This window comes from Thamnophis elegans, chromosome 1 (genome assembly GCF_009769535.1).
Source record: "Thamnophis elegans isolate rThaEle1 chromosome 1, rThaEle1.pri, whole genome shotgun sequence".
Classification (NCBI taxonomy): domain Eukaryota; kingdom Metazoa; phylum Chordata; class Lepidosauria; order Squamata; family Colubridae; genus Thamnophis; species Thamnophis elegans.
The window spans coordinates 31,062,235-31,078,410 of NC_045541.1; the positions used below are offsets into that span (position 1 = coordinate 31,062,235).

At 42.5% G+C, this 16,176-nt stretch overlaps 1 protein-coding gene across 2 annotated transcripts; it reads right to left on the reverse strand.

Annotated features, from left to right (window-relative positions):
• Positions 1–7,563: 7,563 nt before the first annotated feature.
• On the reverse strand, positions 7,564–14,776 carry LOC116503991. 2 transcript variants are annotated; one of them, XM_032210831.1, is made up of 3 exons: positions 13,482–14,776; positions 11,286–11,553; positions 7,564–7,857 (listed from the first exon to the last, which is right to left on the reverse strand). In XM_032210831.1, exons 1-3 carry the CDS (start codon positions 13,816–13,818, stop codon positions 7,836–7,838), a joined length of 627 nt encoding a protein of 208 aa, XP_032066722.1. In that variant the 5' UTR covers positions 13,819–14,776; the 3' UTR covers positions 7,564–7,835. The 2 variants fall into 2 exon arrangements, 1 of the variants encoding a protein (XP_032066722.1); XR_004254765.1 differs by lacking the exon at positions 13,482–14,776 and having other exon boundaries at positions 10,892–12,344.
• Between the last annotated feature and the right edge of the window lie 1,400 nt (positions 14,777–16,176).

Consider the following 16,176-nt stretch of genomic DNA (forward strand, 5'->3'; position numbering starts at 1 on the left):
CAGTCTAGAACAGAGATGGAGAAGTATTGTGGTTCAGCATGTCAAAAATTGCTTTAACATGACTCTACTGGTGTGTCACACATACTGTACATCCTTCCAACGTGACAATCCTTATATCCTTTTGTATTGTAAAAAAAAATACAGTCCAATTATATATGGTGCTATGCATTATATAAAGAAATGTCAAATCATTACAGAACTGAAATATGACAAAAACACTCATTTTCAGAGTCATGGTTTCGAGAATAGTATGTCATCCAAGATGTTGTGGCATGTTACGTTTGACATGTGTGTCACAGGTTACTGACACTGGTCTAGAACAGGGCCGGTGAGAGGATTATTAAGGGCTGGAACAAGACAAATATGCCCCCCCCCAAATGCAATGTGCACCCCCCCTGCACATGCGGCCTGCCCCCGTGCATGCATGTGATATACCCCCCACATGCCCCTCCACCCATACATGTGTATGTGACTGCCCCCTCATGTGCCCCACCCCCTGCACATGTGCACCCCCCATGCACCCCTCCCTCCACGCATGCTGGGGAGCGGGGCACATGCAGGCGAGTCACTACTTTGCTAAAAACCCATGAAGTCACTGTTTCAACCTCTGTGTCAATATCTGCAGTTATTAAGTGAATCACATGCCCGTTAAGTAAATCCTCTTTTTCCCCTTCATGGGACCCCTTTGAGCTCCATGGGCCCCGGAACATAGGAAGAAAACACTAAACGCAATAATGAGGTGGCATCTAATCTCTCTCTCTCTCTCTCCTTCCCTCCCTCTCTCTCTCCCCTTTCTCTCCCCCTCCCTCTTTCTCTCTCTCTCCCTCCCTCCCCCCTCTCCCTCCCCCCTCTTTTGCTCCCCCTCCCTCTCAGATCACAGGATGTATGTTCTGTAGAAAATAGGGATGTAATAACTGATGAAATTGTTTTTACGCACTTTCCAAAAAAGTATTGTTTGTTTTCTGTGTTTGTTTTGATTTTTTTTCACTGCAAACCACCTTGATTTGGTAATCTTATTATATCAATGATAGGAGAAGGAAGTAAATCCATTTCAAATCATACCACTTCAGAATGAACCTGTCAGCCTCTGTTTCGCTACTTGCTTCCGGCTGCCATTGAAATGGGGAGGGGGAGACCTGGTATTTGGGAAGGGAAGTTTTAAATTACAGGAGAGATGGTGTAAAGGGAGTTTTGTTCTACTGCGCATGCTGGTGATAGTGATGGGAGCCACCAAGGCCAACTGTCCTACATACCTGATGATGCTTTTTGAAGAGGGAACTCACATGACACCTGAGGGATTTGCAGATTGGACTAGGGATGGGGGAGTGGGTTGGGTCACATATTGATATCTATGATTTCGCGCGCTTTGGCCTCAGATCTTGCTTTGCTTAGCTGCTATCTTTTCATAACCAGTAAAAGTACTCTTAATTCTGCGAAAGGGAGTTACGTGCTTTCTTTCTTGGTTGCTGAGGGAAGCTGCCTTGACAGGGTTCATGCGATGGTGGGATCTTCCAGATGAATTGTGAAATTCCTCCACTATGTTCATAAACTTTATTGATAAGTGAGACCTTCCAGTTATAACCATCCCATCCCAGCAGGCATAAGCAGTGAAAGACTAGGTTTGTGACCAGGAGACCCTAAAACAGGGGTGTCAAACTAGTGGCCCATGGGTCAGATGCATTACATGCAGACCACGCCCAACCCAGCTCCGCAAAGGGGAAAATCTTGCAATATGTCATGTTGACGGCCATGTGAGGTGGCAAGTTTGACACCTGTGTCTTAAACTTAATAGCTTAGAACAAGGGTGTCAAATTCATGGCCCAAGGGCTGGATGCATCATATGCTGGCCACACCCATGCCCAGTTTACCGATACATCATGTGATGATGTCATGATGACATGGATTTGACACCCCTGGCTTACAAGAACCTGTGGAGGCTGTAGCTTAAAAAGCCTTCACCAAGCTGTGCCTGGTATGCCAATTGCAACTGCACCTAGCACAGGAGGACCTGGCTACAGTGACTCATGCCATCCGGCTGAGCTACTGCTGTGCCTTTGGCATGAATCTGTCCTTATAAGACTGGGAGAAACTGCAACTGGTCCAGAGTGCAGCAGCCTCTGCATATACTGCAAGAGTCGCAGTGGCGCAGTGGTTAGAGTGCAGTACTGCAGTCTATTTCTGCTGCCTGCCGGCTGCCTGCAATTTGGCAGTTCAAATCTCACCAGGCTCAAGGTTGTCTCAGCCTTCCATCCTTCCTTCCGAAGTGGGTAAAATGGGGGCCCAGATTGTTGGGGGCAATAGGCTGACTCTGTAAACCGCCTAGAGAGGGCTGTAGACCACTGTGTAGCGGTATATAAGTCTAAGTGCTATTGCTAATGCTTCTCAGAGTTGGGAGCATAAAACGCCAATCCTGAATGCTCTGTAGCGGTTGTCGGTTGATTTCTATATACTTTTAAGGTTCTGATGTTGACATATCAAGGACTTCATGACTTGGCACCCGGGTATCCGCAGGACTGCTTTCTCCAAGCAGAATCGGCTCTAATAGCTCTTGTCAGGAACAGCTGCTAGTTTTCAGTGCCAGCATCCATTGGCTGGTGGCCAACAAGATGGCATGCTGGATGCCTGCCATGGTTCAACGGTATGCAACATTCAGGCAGAAGTTTTAGAAGCTAAGATTCCTTTTTTACCTATAGCTAAAGATGTCTACTGTAACATAGTCAAAGGCTTGGCACAGGAATCCAATAAACAAATGACAAATCCAAGAGAAAAGACCCAAGAAATGTTGAGTTGAAGTCTGGAGTTCAAAGCATGGCAAGGTAAAGATGACACAGTTGAGACTTAAATAGTTGTTCTTGGTGTTTTTTTTTTCATGGAGGGAAGCCAGAGATGGTTTTCAGCCAGTTCGGACCAGTTCTATCGAATCGGTAATAATGATTCTGCACAGTTCAGAGAACCAGCAAATTGCACCACCATCTCTATTGAAGAAAGTCAGAAATTAATTTTTCTACAGCTTTTTTCTTTGATGTCTGCATTCCCCGATTTTGCTGTTTCCCTATCATATTTTTTTTTGCATTTTATATTTTTCTGATATTTAAGGAGGAGGAGGGGAGGAGGAGGAGGAAAAGGAAGAGGAAGAGGAAGAAGAGGGAAAGAAGAGGAGGAAGAGAAGGAGTCCAGTATGATCATAACAGTTTGTAATCCCATACTTTTGGACGTCCAGATCAGATGCCAATGGTGCTCTTTGCCAGCAACACAGTTGTGGAATGGCCTCCCCCCACCCCTTGCTCACCTTCAGGAAGTTATTAAAAACTGAAATGTTTCTTGATTTAGTGAATTGCAGCATTTTTAATATTTTATTAACTTTTAATTTTATTGTCGTTTATATTACTGTTTTACTATGAATTCTTTCTTATATGTTGTATAGCTTGTAAACCTCCATGAATCTTTTGATCACAGTAGTTATAAGCCACATACAATGTATACATACATAGTGTATTTTTCAGAGTATAAGACACACCAAAGTTTTGAAGAGGCAAATTAAAAAAAAGTTTTTGTACTCTGCAGACTTCCCAAAAATGGCCCATTTTTCATGAAAATGGGCCCCCCAAAAGGGCATGCAGAGCCTTTAGGAGACTTATAGAGTGCTCCTGGGGTCTGGTGAGGGGCAAATTGAGAATAAAATGGCCCATTTTCAGTCATTTCTGACCTCCCCAGCCCCTAGGAGCACTCTGCAAAGCTCCTAAAGGCTCTGCATGGCCATTTTGATTAAGTGGGTGGGGTTTCAGGAGGCAAAAAATGCTGTATTCCATGTATAAGACGCACCCAGATTTTCAGCCTCTTTTTTGAGGGAAAAAGGTGCATCTTATACTCCAAAAATACGGTGCATATATACTGCTGTGAATTCAATAATTCATGGTCAACTGAAGTCTAGTTTTGTCTCTGGATGTCCAGGGATTCTGCTGTGGACACCTGTGCATGAACCATAATTTCCCACCTCAAGTACACAGTGAAGGTCTCTGATAGTTCACCCAGCTCTTTCATTTTTAATTCTGGTTTGCTTTGTTTTTCAATAACGCAAATTAGAGATGCAGATGCAGAAGCTGGAATGCTTTCCAGTTTCCTTCTTTTTAGAAATCAAAGCTTGAACCACTGTGAGGAATTAGACTCCTCCATCTGTTACTCCCCATGCCAAAAGAGATTCTGAAATGCACGAGAAGCCATAATTGACCCAAGCTCTTGTTTTTCCATCATGATATGAAATTAATACACTTTACTCTGTGGTTCTTGTCAAAACCAGGGGCTAGCAGGAAGGTATTCAAAGAGATTAAAGTTTATAGAAATGCAAATCATTGCAATATCTCACAAAATAGACGACTTTATTCTGTCTGTTGGGAGAATCTCTGCCATCTTGAACTTTGGACATTGTAGTCTCAGAGCATTCGGTTAAGGAAGGCTGAGATATAGAATCAATGAAACTTGCATTTATATCAACTTATCCGGGGTGGGTTGCTGCCAGCATTACTGCTGGTTTGAACCACATTTTTTGTGTGTGTGCGTGCGTATTTGCATCTAAAAAGGTCTGCGCATGCGCAAAATGTTTAAAAAGGGGAAAAATTACATTTCTGCAATGAAAATTGTTCTGGGCACGCACAGAACCAAAAATCAAGATGGCGGCACCATTGGAGAACTGGTTTGGGGGTGTGGCAAGCCTGTGTCACTGCCAGGCCACCAAGTTACTATCGATTCGGCCTGGGAGTCTGCTTCATGATGTTGTGAAGCCTAGATCAGAACACATAACTGCTGTTCTTTGGAACTCGCACCATAATGTCAAACAAAAGGGCATAAGGAGCAGAGTTTTCACTCTGAGGTCATAATGCACATTTCATGACTTACTCTATTTTCCTCAATATTCCCATAGATATGTATGACTGACCCCATTAGATATCATGGCAAGCAATTGCCGAGCATTTATACAGAGAGAAAAATGTAGAACATTAATTCTGATGCTCTACAGCAGAAATCTAACTTTGGCAAGATTGAGACTTGTGAACTTCAACTCCCAGAATTCCTCAGCCAGCTTGTGGACCAATATTAAGATGTGTGGACGTCTGCGAGTTGAAATCCACAAGTCTTAATGTTGCCCAGGTTGGAGACCCCTGCTCTACAGAAACCTCCTAGTCATTACGTTGAGTAGAACTCAAGACTTCTGTTGTCACATTCCAGCCTGACAGAGCCATTGCAGATACATCATGGGCCTGGGACTGTCTCAAACTTAAAGCTGCAACATTTTCTTCCCTAGTAATATTGTTTGGGTTGAAATCTTCACACATGCTATCAATTCAAGAGTGGCCGTCCCACTGAGCTCTCTCTCTCTCTTATCAGTGGAAGGAAGAAAGGTCATTGAAACAAATGAGATAAGCTTGAGATTTGTGATCTGATTTGGTTCCCTGGTAGTGTTTCTGAGCTGCTGAAGGCTTGCTGATATGGGTCAGCTGTTCTACTCTGAGATAATTATTTCCTCATGTTTTCCTGCTTTTGTTTCATTTTTTTAAAAAGCCTTTTTATTTATGATCTCCATCTTTATTCTCTTTGATTCTCTTATTTAGACTTTGTGGATTCATAAATCAGCTCTGACTTTAGCTTGCATGGGAGCAACCAGTAAAATGAAAGCGCGAGACAGACAGATGGGGAAACATGTCGGAGTCGCAGCATATTGGTTGAATGGTTGATTATTCAGCAGGGACAGGATATTTCAACAACCTCCCCACTGTGAAATCAATTCTCATTGAATCACCAAAAAAAGTGTTAAAAGGGACGGACAGTTGATTCCAACTGGGGTGGCAGGGAGGACATTTCCCAAGTGGGTATCACCACAGCAAAGTCTTTTGCAGATCCTGGTAAATTAAACCTCTGAACAGCTTTTGTTGACTTTCTCAAATCTGCAGCTCTCCAGCTTTTAAGGACTGAAGCGTCCAGGATTTCAAGCAAGAGTAGACAGAAGGATTATATGGCCATGATTTTATCTTGATTATCAGGGATAAGAAGGAGGACTTTGTGGATTTTCTGGCGATAGATAGATAGATAGATAGATAGATAGATAGATAGATAGATAGATAATAGATAGATAGATAGATAGATAGATAGATGGATGCACAGATGGATGATGGATGATAGATAGATAGATAGATAGATAGATAGATAGATAGATGGATGATTGATTGATAGATAGATAGATAGATAGATAGATAGATAGATAGATAGATAGATCAGAGTTTCTCAACCTCAGCCCCTTTAAGACATGTGGACTTCAACTCCCAGAATTCCCCAGCTGGCTGGGGAATTCTGGAAGTTGAAGTCCACATGTCTTAAAGGGGGCGAGATTGAGAAACACTGAGATAGATAGATGATAGATAGAGAGATAGATAGATAGGTAGGTAGGTAGGTAGGTAGGTAGGTAGATGATAGATAGATAGATAGATAGATAGATAGATAGATAGATAGATGATGGATGATAGATAGATAGATAGATAGATAGATAGATAGATAGATAGATGATAGATAGATAGATAGATCAGAGTTTCTCAACCTCAGCCCCTTTAAGACATGTGGACTTCAACTCCCAGAATTCCCCAGCCAGCTGGGGAATTCTGGGAGTTGAAGTCCACATGTCTTAAAGGGGGCGAGATTGAGAAACACTGAGATAGATAGATGATAGATAGAGAGATAGATAGATAGGTAGGTAGGTAGGTAGGTAGGTAGGTAGGTAGGTAGATGATAGATAGATAGATAGATAGATAGATAGATAGATAGATAGATAGATAGATAGATCAGAGTTTCTCAACCTCAGCCCCTTTAAGACATGTGGACTTCAACTCCCAGAATTCCCCAGCTGGCTGGGGAATTCTGGAAGTTGAAGTCCACATGTCTTAAAGGGGGCGAGATTGAGAAACACTGAGATAGATAGATGATAGATAGAGAGATAGATAGATAGGTAGGTAGGTAGGTAGGTAGGTAGGTAGGTAGGTAGGTGGTAGGTAGATGATAGATAGATAGATAGATAGATAGATAGATAGATAGATAGATAGATAGAGATAGATAGATAGATAGATAGATAGATAGATAGATAGATAGATAGATAGATCGATCAGAGTTTCTCAACCTCAGCCCCTTTAAGACATGTGGACTTCAACTCCCAGAATTCCCCAGCTGGCTGGGGAATTCTGGAAGTTGAAGTCCACATGTCTTAAAGGGGGCGAGGTTGAGAAACACTGAGATAGATAGATGATAGATAGGTAGGTAGGTAGGTAGGTAGGTAGGTAGGTAGATAGATAGATAGATAGATAGATAGATAGATAGATAGATAGATAGATAGATAGATAGATAGATAGATGATAGATGATAGATGATAGATGATAGATGATTGATAGATAGATAGATAGATAGATAGATAGATAGATAGATAGATAATAGATAGATAGATAGATAGATAGATAGATAGATAGATAGATAGATAGATAGATAGATAGATAGATACACACATACAGACATACAGACATACAGACATACATACAATAACTTTTATTGTCATTTTTTACTGTGGGCACACACATTAAAAATGAAATTCTGTTGCCTATTCTCAAAAGTGTACACACCCATAGCACATATATACACATGTTGTATACACTATTATGTATATACCTACACCCTTACATATAAAATACATATAAATATTAATCACTGTCCATCTTGAATGCATATCTGAAAGAGGAAACTTGAGAGCACACAGGGTTGATGCTGTTTGGGACAAAACTGTGGCTGAATCTGGATGTTTTCCTTCAGATGCCGCAAAGCCTCCTCCTAGAAGGTAACAAGAAAAAGAGGTTGTGAAGAGGAGGTGTAGTTTTCCAGACAATCCTGCAGACCCTGCTCCAGCAATGCTACAGTATGTCCTATGTCCTGGATAGAAGGGAATGAACTACCAATAATCTTTTCTGTCATCCTCACCACTCTCTACACTGCCTTCCTGTCCAAAGTAATGCTTCCAAACCAGACAGTAATACTATATGACAGGATGCTCTCAATTGTCCCTCTATATGGAAGGATCACTTTTTATTCCTTAAAAGTTCCCAGAACAAGGTCCCCAAGAAGGCTAATAAGATCAAGAATTGGCCTGTTGCATGAATCTCTTTTTTAGACAAGCATCTGCTTTCCTAGGTATTTGATTAGGGTTATCATAGGACAGGACCTGATGTTATCTGCTACAATATCCTACCTGTCAATGATTACTCCAGCTTCAACCTCAATAATACATGGGCAAACAATAGATACAAACTCAAGATAAGCCGCTCCAAACTCGAATGCAGAAAATATGATTTCAGCAACAGAGTGGTCAGTGCCTGGAATGCTACCTGACTCCGTTGTTACATCCTCTAACCTCCACAGCTTGAACCTCAAGCTGTCTACCATGGACCTCACCCCATTCCTAAGAGGTCCATAAAGGGGGCATGCATAAGTGCACCAGTGTGCCTACCATCCCTGTCCTACTGTCCCCATTTAGATATACTCATTTCCTGTGTTCATGTCCATGTTTATACTTATACCTATTATCTTGTACTTGTTCAACAAACTAAATAAATAAAAATAAAAATAAACATTTGTGCTGCAAAAATCTGAACAACTGACTGCAGGAGAGTTATCCACAGTTCTTTGCTGCCATCTAGTGAGTTTTTGAGATCTTTTTTTTTTCATTCCTTATAGCAGCCATAATCCAAAGAGAAAGTAAATATGTGGTATGGGGTGGTCTTCTGTGTAACTAACTGCTTGGAAAGAGAAGAACGCTCTTTTTCGTAATAATTTAAAGAAATAAGGCTTTATCTTAATAGGAGAAATCAACTCTTATCCCTATAATGTTGAGAGGGTTTGTAATGTGAATTTTCCTTCGTTGTCCAGGTGCTACATAAAAGCAGAAACTGTTTTTATTTAGCATGGCATCAACTGAGTCGTACCTTTCCATTACAAGAATTCATTATTTACACTTTGTAATAATAAATATAAGGAGTTGAGAAGACCCAAAGAGAAAGCCAATATATGGACGATAGAAAAAAGATACCGGTTTTTGAAATATGCACCGTCCTGAAAAAAAAGCAACACTAGATGGCAGGAGAACATTCTTTTCTGCTCTTACCAAGGGGGCTTTTTTGCAAATATAAGGAGGAATGGATAGTAGGGCTGCCATGTCTGGACTGCCAAATTTCAGGCAATACCTAGATGGCAGCAGTAGCTTTGATCCTCTCTGATGACATCTGGCAAAATACTGGATTTGTACAGCTCAGATATAGCACCTTAACATTAAAAACAGGCAGTTATCTGTTTGTTTGCTTGTTGGCAGTTTTGGGTGGTGTACAATGAAGCGTATTGATTACATAATAAGCTGCTGCAAATGCTGTCTCCACTGAGTACTGTATTGACTTGTGTGCATATGTATAATTGCCGATAGAGATATAGCATCTATTATAAAATATAGATCAATATAGTATCTAATTGTATTCATTGTATCTAGAAACAGAATCTACTGTAGGATCTACCTAGATGTGAGAGATAGATAGGAGGTGGGGGGAGACGCATACATTAGATGCCACCTCATTATTGCCTGTAGTGTTTCCTTCCTATGTTCTGATGCACATGGAGCTCAAAGATGTCCCATGAAGGGGAAAAGGAGAATTTGCTTAATGGGCATGCGATTCACTTAATAATTGCAGATATTGACACAGAGGTTGAAACAGTGACTTCATGGGTATTTAGCAAAGTAGTGACTCGCCTGCATGTGTCTCGCTCCCCAGCATGCATGGAGGGAGGGGTGCATGACGGGGTGCACATGTGCAGGCAGTGGGGCACATGAGGGGGCAGTCGCATACATGTGTATGGGTGGAGGGGCATGTGGGAAGTATAACACACGCATGCACAGGGGCAGGCTGCATTCGCAGGGGAGAAAGAGAGAGAGATCAATAGACACATAGACAGACAGGCCTGTCAACTACTAGACTGTAACGGGGGTCTCTACAATGATTTAGTCTCTCTTACTTGGTGCGGGTACCACTGTCACCCCTAGGGAATATTTGCTGGGTGTTTTTCGTAAAGTGGTTTGTTTACACACGTCTTCCTTGTTTTGTGATATATGCCTGGTTCCCAGGAAATAACCTTTCAGCTAAAGAAGAAACAAAAACTACCCAGCTTTTTCTAGGAAATTATAATAGTGCTATATGAGTGGATTTTTTTTTAGGGACGCAGTGACTCAGTGGCTAAGACACTGAACTTGTCAATCAGAAAGGTTGGCAGCTTGGCAGTTCAAATCCCTAGCGCCGTGTAATGGAGAGAGCTTCTGTTACTTGTCCCAGCTTTTGCCAACCTAGCAGTTCGGAAGCATGTAAAAAATGCAAGTAGAAAAATAGGAACCACCTTTGGTGGGCAGGTAACAGCGTTCCGTGCGCCTTCGACGTTTAGTCATGCCAGCCACACGACCACAGAGACGTCTTCGGACAGCACTGGCTCTTTGGCCTTGAAATGGAGATGAGCACTGTCCCCTAGAATCAGGAATGACTAGCATATATGTGTGAGGGAAACTTTACCTTTACCTTTATGAATGGATTCATACTAGCTTCGTCATTATGCTAATTAGTTTTGGGGTTATTATTTATGAATGGGATCAGGGACACTGAGGTTCAGATCTATCCTCAGCCATAAAAGCTGTTTGAGTCACCTCAGGATCTAAATTACCCTGTGTAATTTGTTCATAAAGAAAAATAGGAGGAAGCAATCATATTCTTCGCTGCTGTTAAAAAAGGTAGGATATAAAGGTAGATAAATTCGTAAGTAAGGAATTTGGTGGATTTACCTCAACAATCAAGAATTAAGGGGAACATCTGAACAGTTTATGTGCCCTGTACATGGCTATGCTTGTAACACTTCTAATTCTTATGCAATAGGATCGGGTGCTGTTATCTATAAAAAGAACAAGATAACACAAGAAAAGAACAATTGCTGACCTGTAACTGTGATTCTTTGAGTAGTCATAAGTACAGTTACATAAAGTACTCTGATAGGTATGTGCAGAGCCACTGTCAGGAAGTTCATATACTTTGGTGGAAGGTCTGCCTTGTACTGCAAAAGCTCCTCAGTGGTGGGTTATAGCTGGTATGCCCCAGTACGGGCGTACCGGTGCCTGCTGGGAGCAGCAGGTACCATTCTTGTATGGTGCTGCGGAGAGCCCACCCGCCTGCCCTCCTTACCTGTATTTGACCCTACCGGGCCATTTGAACACGCGTATGCAGCGTACGGCACCTGCGTGATGCTCCACCGAGCAGCTGGAGCATCGCAGGGTGGTGGTGCCCATGTGTGTGCAGTGCGCATGCACGTGGTTGACGCCCGGCCCCATTGCAGTGTACCGGTTGTCACGGGATCTGGAACCCACCACTGAAACTCCTGGATTTTCCTCTCCATTCCAGATGATTAGTGTAGCCATCACGGAATCACGGGAATTCACAAGGATACGCACTTCTTAAGCAGAGATGGAAGAATGAGCGAATGCTATATGAGTGAAAATTACAGTTCTCAAGCCTCAGAGTCTTCTTTCATTGGGGGTCTTATTTGGAACCCTGACATTAACTGAATCCCCTTTAACAACTCTACCAGCTCCCCCGAACTCTGGGGTGCTATCTGGGGTTCTGAGCCCCAAACGTCGACCCAAATCTGCAAAGACTCAGGAAAGATGGAGGAAGACAAGAACACTGACACTGAGCAAAAGAGAACTGCCTTAACCCCATTATATCATGCAGGCAGGAAAAAGAGGCAAAGAGTTTGATTTAAGTATAAATAGGCCTGGCATTTGACGCATAGTGCTTGCTGGAATTCTTTTGTCATCATTTCTTTAGCTTTTCTACAATTAGCCCATTATTTCAGGTTTTTGGGTCTTTGGAACTCTATTATTGCAATTTTCCATCCTGTCATCCATGAGAAGTCTGGCATGAACTGCCTTCCCAAAGGAGATCCCATAGTCCAAAACGTAACTTGATTTATGTTTAATTAAATGAAATTAAACTAGGTAAAACTTTGCACAGTTCCTTGTTGTATGTTTCAGCATTGTTTCTTTCCAGTTGAAAATTATTTGTGGTCAACTGATGGAAGGCTTCCAGAGGTTTCAGATATCCTTGGGCATCTCAGGGTGCCTTCCAATGCTCCATTTGAATGTCATTTCAAGTCAAGTTTAAAGGTCAGGAAAAACAGGAGCTTAGAATAGAATAGAATAGAATAGAATAGAATAGAATTGAATTGAATTGAATTGAATTGAATTTTTTATTGGCCAAGTGTGATTGGACACACAAGGAATTTGTCTTTGGTGCAAATGCTCTCAGTGGACATTAAAAGACAAGATACATTCGTTAAAAATCATAAGGTACAACACGTAATGATAGTCATAGGGTACAAGTAAGCAATCAGGAAACCATCAATATCAATACAAATCGTAAGGATTCAAGCAACAAAGTTACAGTGCTGCAGTCATAAGTGGGAGGAGATGGGTGATAGGAACAATGAGAAGACAAATAGTAGTAGTAATTACTACCTTACCTTAGTAATTACTAACCTTAATGAATGGTTTGATAGTGGTGAGGGAATTATTTATTTAGCAGAGTGATGGCGTTCAGGAACTTTGAAGTTATTCATCAGGGAATACAGTTAAGTTCATATATCTACCTCACATTCTTCCCCACTTGTTAGTTTTCTCACATTTAACATAGAAATGCTCGTTATTAGTTGTAAACTTGTGACATAGTTGTTGCTGCTTTTTCAGATACTCTACATCAGGGGTGTCAAACTCAAGGCTCAGGGGCCAGATCTGGCCCACAGGTACTTAGATTTGACCCACAGGGCCACCCTGGAAACAGCAAAGGACCAGAGTGTGGTGCTTCTGCCAGAGAAAACGGGCTCCTGAGCGCCGTTTTCGGCTGCCACGTCCTCCTGCTGCTACGTCCTCCTGCCAGTGAAAACAGAGCTTGCACATGGCCCTCCCAATTTCCGTTTTCACTGACAGAAGATTGCAGGAGGACGTGGCAGCCGAAAACGGAGCTTGGGAGCCCATTTTCTCTGGCAGAAGTACTCGGGCTACCACAGGTGCCCCCAAACGAGTGGTGTCAAGCTGGCCATGCCCATCCCAGCCATGCCCACCCCCAGGCCACCGAGGTCAAACATAAGCCTGATGTGGCCCTCAATGAAATCGAGTTTGGCACCCCTGCTCTAGATCAGTGATGGTGAACATTTTGGGATCAGCGTGTCAGAAAATCAGAAAGTGCCTAAGCTGATTCTGCTAGCATGTTTTAAACACACACACACACATGCACACACGTACACATGTAACAATTCTTTACATATTCATTTTTTTAAAAAAAAATACATGTGTGATTCTTCAGGATTTGCCACAAACCACTTACCTTCAGGCGGTGTTCCCTTTCTGTTAACAGGGCTCTGCGTCCTAAACCAAGGCAGCTCCAGGTTGCGGGAGGTTTTCTTTCTTGAAGTGGCTTCTGCAGCCCCCAAAACCCTTGTCTGGTTCTCACACAATTTTTGGGAGGCTGTGCACGAGACCACAGCCGTCTCGCACAACTTCCAAAGAGTCTGGAGGCTGTGTGAGAGCACACCCATTCTCACGCAGCCTCTGAAAATCAGGCAAGAACACGATGTGCTTTGGTGAATAGCTGTTGTTGGGCTTAGGGGAAGAGTTGGCTTCTCACCCAAAAACGTGGCATTATCACCTTTGACACACATCATAGATTCAACAACACTGTTCTAAATTCCCAAGACCACTTGTTTGTTTGAGGCTCACTGTGCTTTGCTTTCTGCCTGCATATTTCTTCTAGATGTATGAACTCTTTTTTTTCCCCAGATCCTTATTGCCTCAAATGTAAATTTGGACCTCAACAGATTCTTTTTTCTCTTGCTAAACTCCCACAGTGATGAAAACCAACCAACCAGCCAACGAAAGAAGCCTTAAAAGAGCATAACTACATCCCCCCCCCAACTCTCCCCACCTAACATAGCAAAGGGAACAGATGGTTGAAATAAAAGGATTAAATTCTCTAGGACTGCAGTGAGGCAAAACTAAAATTAACGCTGTCCCCAACTTAACTTTTAGGAACCCGAGGAAATGTGCCATGTATTTCTTTAATCAAGTGGTCAATCACAAAGAAAGGGATTCAAAAATAAATACCCCCCACCCCCGGTTTAATTTTCTTCCTGCAGTTGCTTGGAAAACTCAACGGGTTGTGTTCGGTGGGTGGTTTTTTTAAGGGTGGAAAGTGCTTTTGCTTGCAACTGCGATGCCCAGTTTTTGCTGATCACTGCCTAAAAGAATTCTCCTTGCTATGTTCTGTTCCAGAGAATCAGCCTCTGCCATTCAGAATCTGTACTGTGGGACAGGACCTTAAATAGGAAAAAGGAATTGATGACAATCTGCTGCCCCAGTTTAAAAGCCCTAAAGTGTTCATTGCTAAATGCAAATATTCCACTGGATATGACCCCATTACTATGATGAATACCCAAACAGAAAAATGCATATTTTGGACTGATTCTGGAGGGGTTGTGAGTGTGGAAGTGCAAAATTTGCATTCCCCATCATATATATGCCCAATGGTTACAGATTTAAAATGATTTATGCCCATACAATTACAGATTTAAAATTACAGATGTAAAAAAGATGTTAAGACTCTAGAAAGAGTGCAAAGACAACAAAGATGTCTGGAGGCTAAAACTGGAGGCTAAAACATATGAAGAATGATTGCAGGAACTGGGTATGTCTAGTTTAATGAAAAGAAGGACATGGAGTAGTGGTGAGTTGTAGGCGGTATGCCCCGGTATGGGCATACCAGTGCCTGCCAGGAGCACTGGGTACCGTTCCAGTACAGTGTTCTGAAGGACCCACCCGCCCACCCTTCTTACCTGTATTTGAGCTCTTTGGCACTTCCGTGCATGCTCACGGAGCATATGGCACCTGCACGATGCTCTGCTGAGCAGCTGGAGCATCGTGGAGGCATTGCAGGAAGTAAGGACACATACGCATGCTGCATGTGTGTTCACGCATACTGCGTGTGTGTGTGCGCGTTCATGTGGTGGATGCCAGGCTCCGTTGCACCATACCGCTTGCAATGGGATCCGGAACCCCCCATTGACTAGGGGTGACATGATAGCAGTCTTTCAATATCTCAAGGGTGCCACAAAGAAGAGAGATTCAAGCTATTCTCCATAGCACCTGAGGGCAGGACAAGAAGCAATGGGTGGAAAGCAATGAAGGAGAAAAGCAACCAGAGGTCGTACTCTGCCAGTTCACCCTGGTTCAGGCGAACCGGTAGTGGCGGCAGTTAGACTCTGCTCACCTGCCCAGACATAATCAGAGATGCTCTGCGTATGCAAAGGTAAGATGATTTCATGCCTGGAGGCAACCTAGAACTAAGAAAAAATTTCCTGACAGTTAGAACAATTAAACAGTGGAGCAACGTGCCTCCAGAAGTTGTGAATTGTGCAACACTGGAAGTTTTAAAGAAAAGATTGGACAACCATTTTTCTGAAACGGTATAGGGTTTCCTGCCTGAACTGGGGGGTTGGACTAGAAACCTTCCAACCCTGTTATTCTGTTCTGTTCTGCTCCGCTCTGTTCTGCTCCGCTCTGCTCTTATCTGCCTCTACTGTATTCTTTGTACAAAATGATACTTACCGCTAATCCTTGGCTTTAGCATGTGTCCCCACAATGATGTGGTTGCCAGCTCAGCAGTCGGTGCTCAGCTACCAGTTATGACATTTCAGAGAGTTGCAATCATGTGATCACAATTTCCAATATCCCTTGCCAGCTTCCCACAAGCAGTCAATGAGGAAGATGGCAGGAAGTTGGAAGTCACAACCATATGAGGCCCTTGCTCAACAACCAGCATGGTCCTTCAGTTATAAAGGCAATTGGGACTGGAATTTCCATTGCTAAATGATATAGTCATGTGATATGTTATACTTTACGACTGCACTACTTAGTATTGGAAATCCCAGCCTCAATTGTTATCATAACCTGAGGACTACCTGTAATTCAAAAAAGAAAATATCTTTCTAAGTATCGTACGGCATTCCAGAAAGCAAAATGCTTTG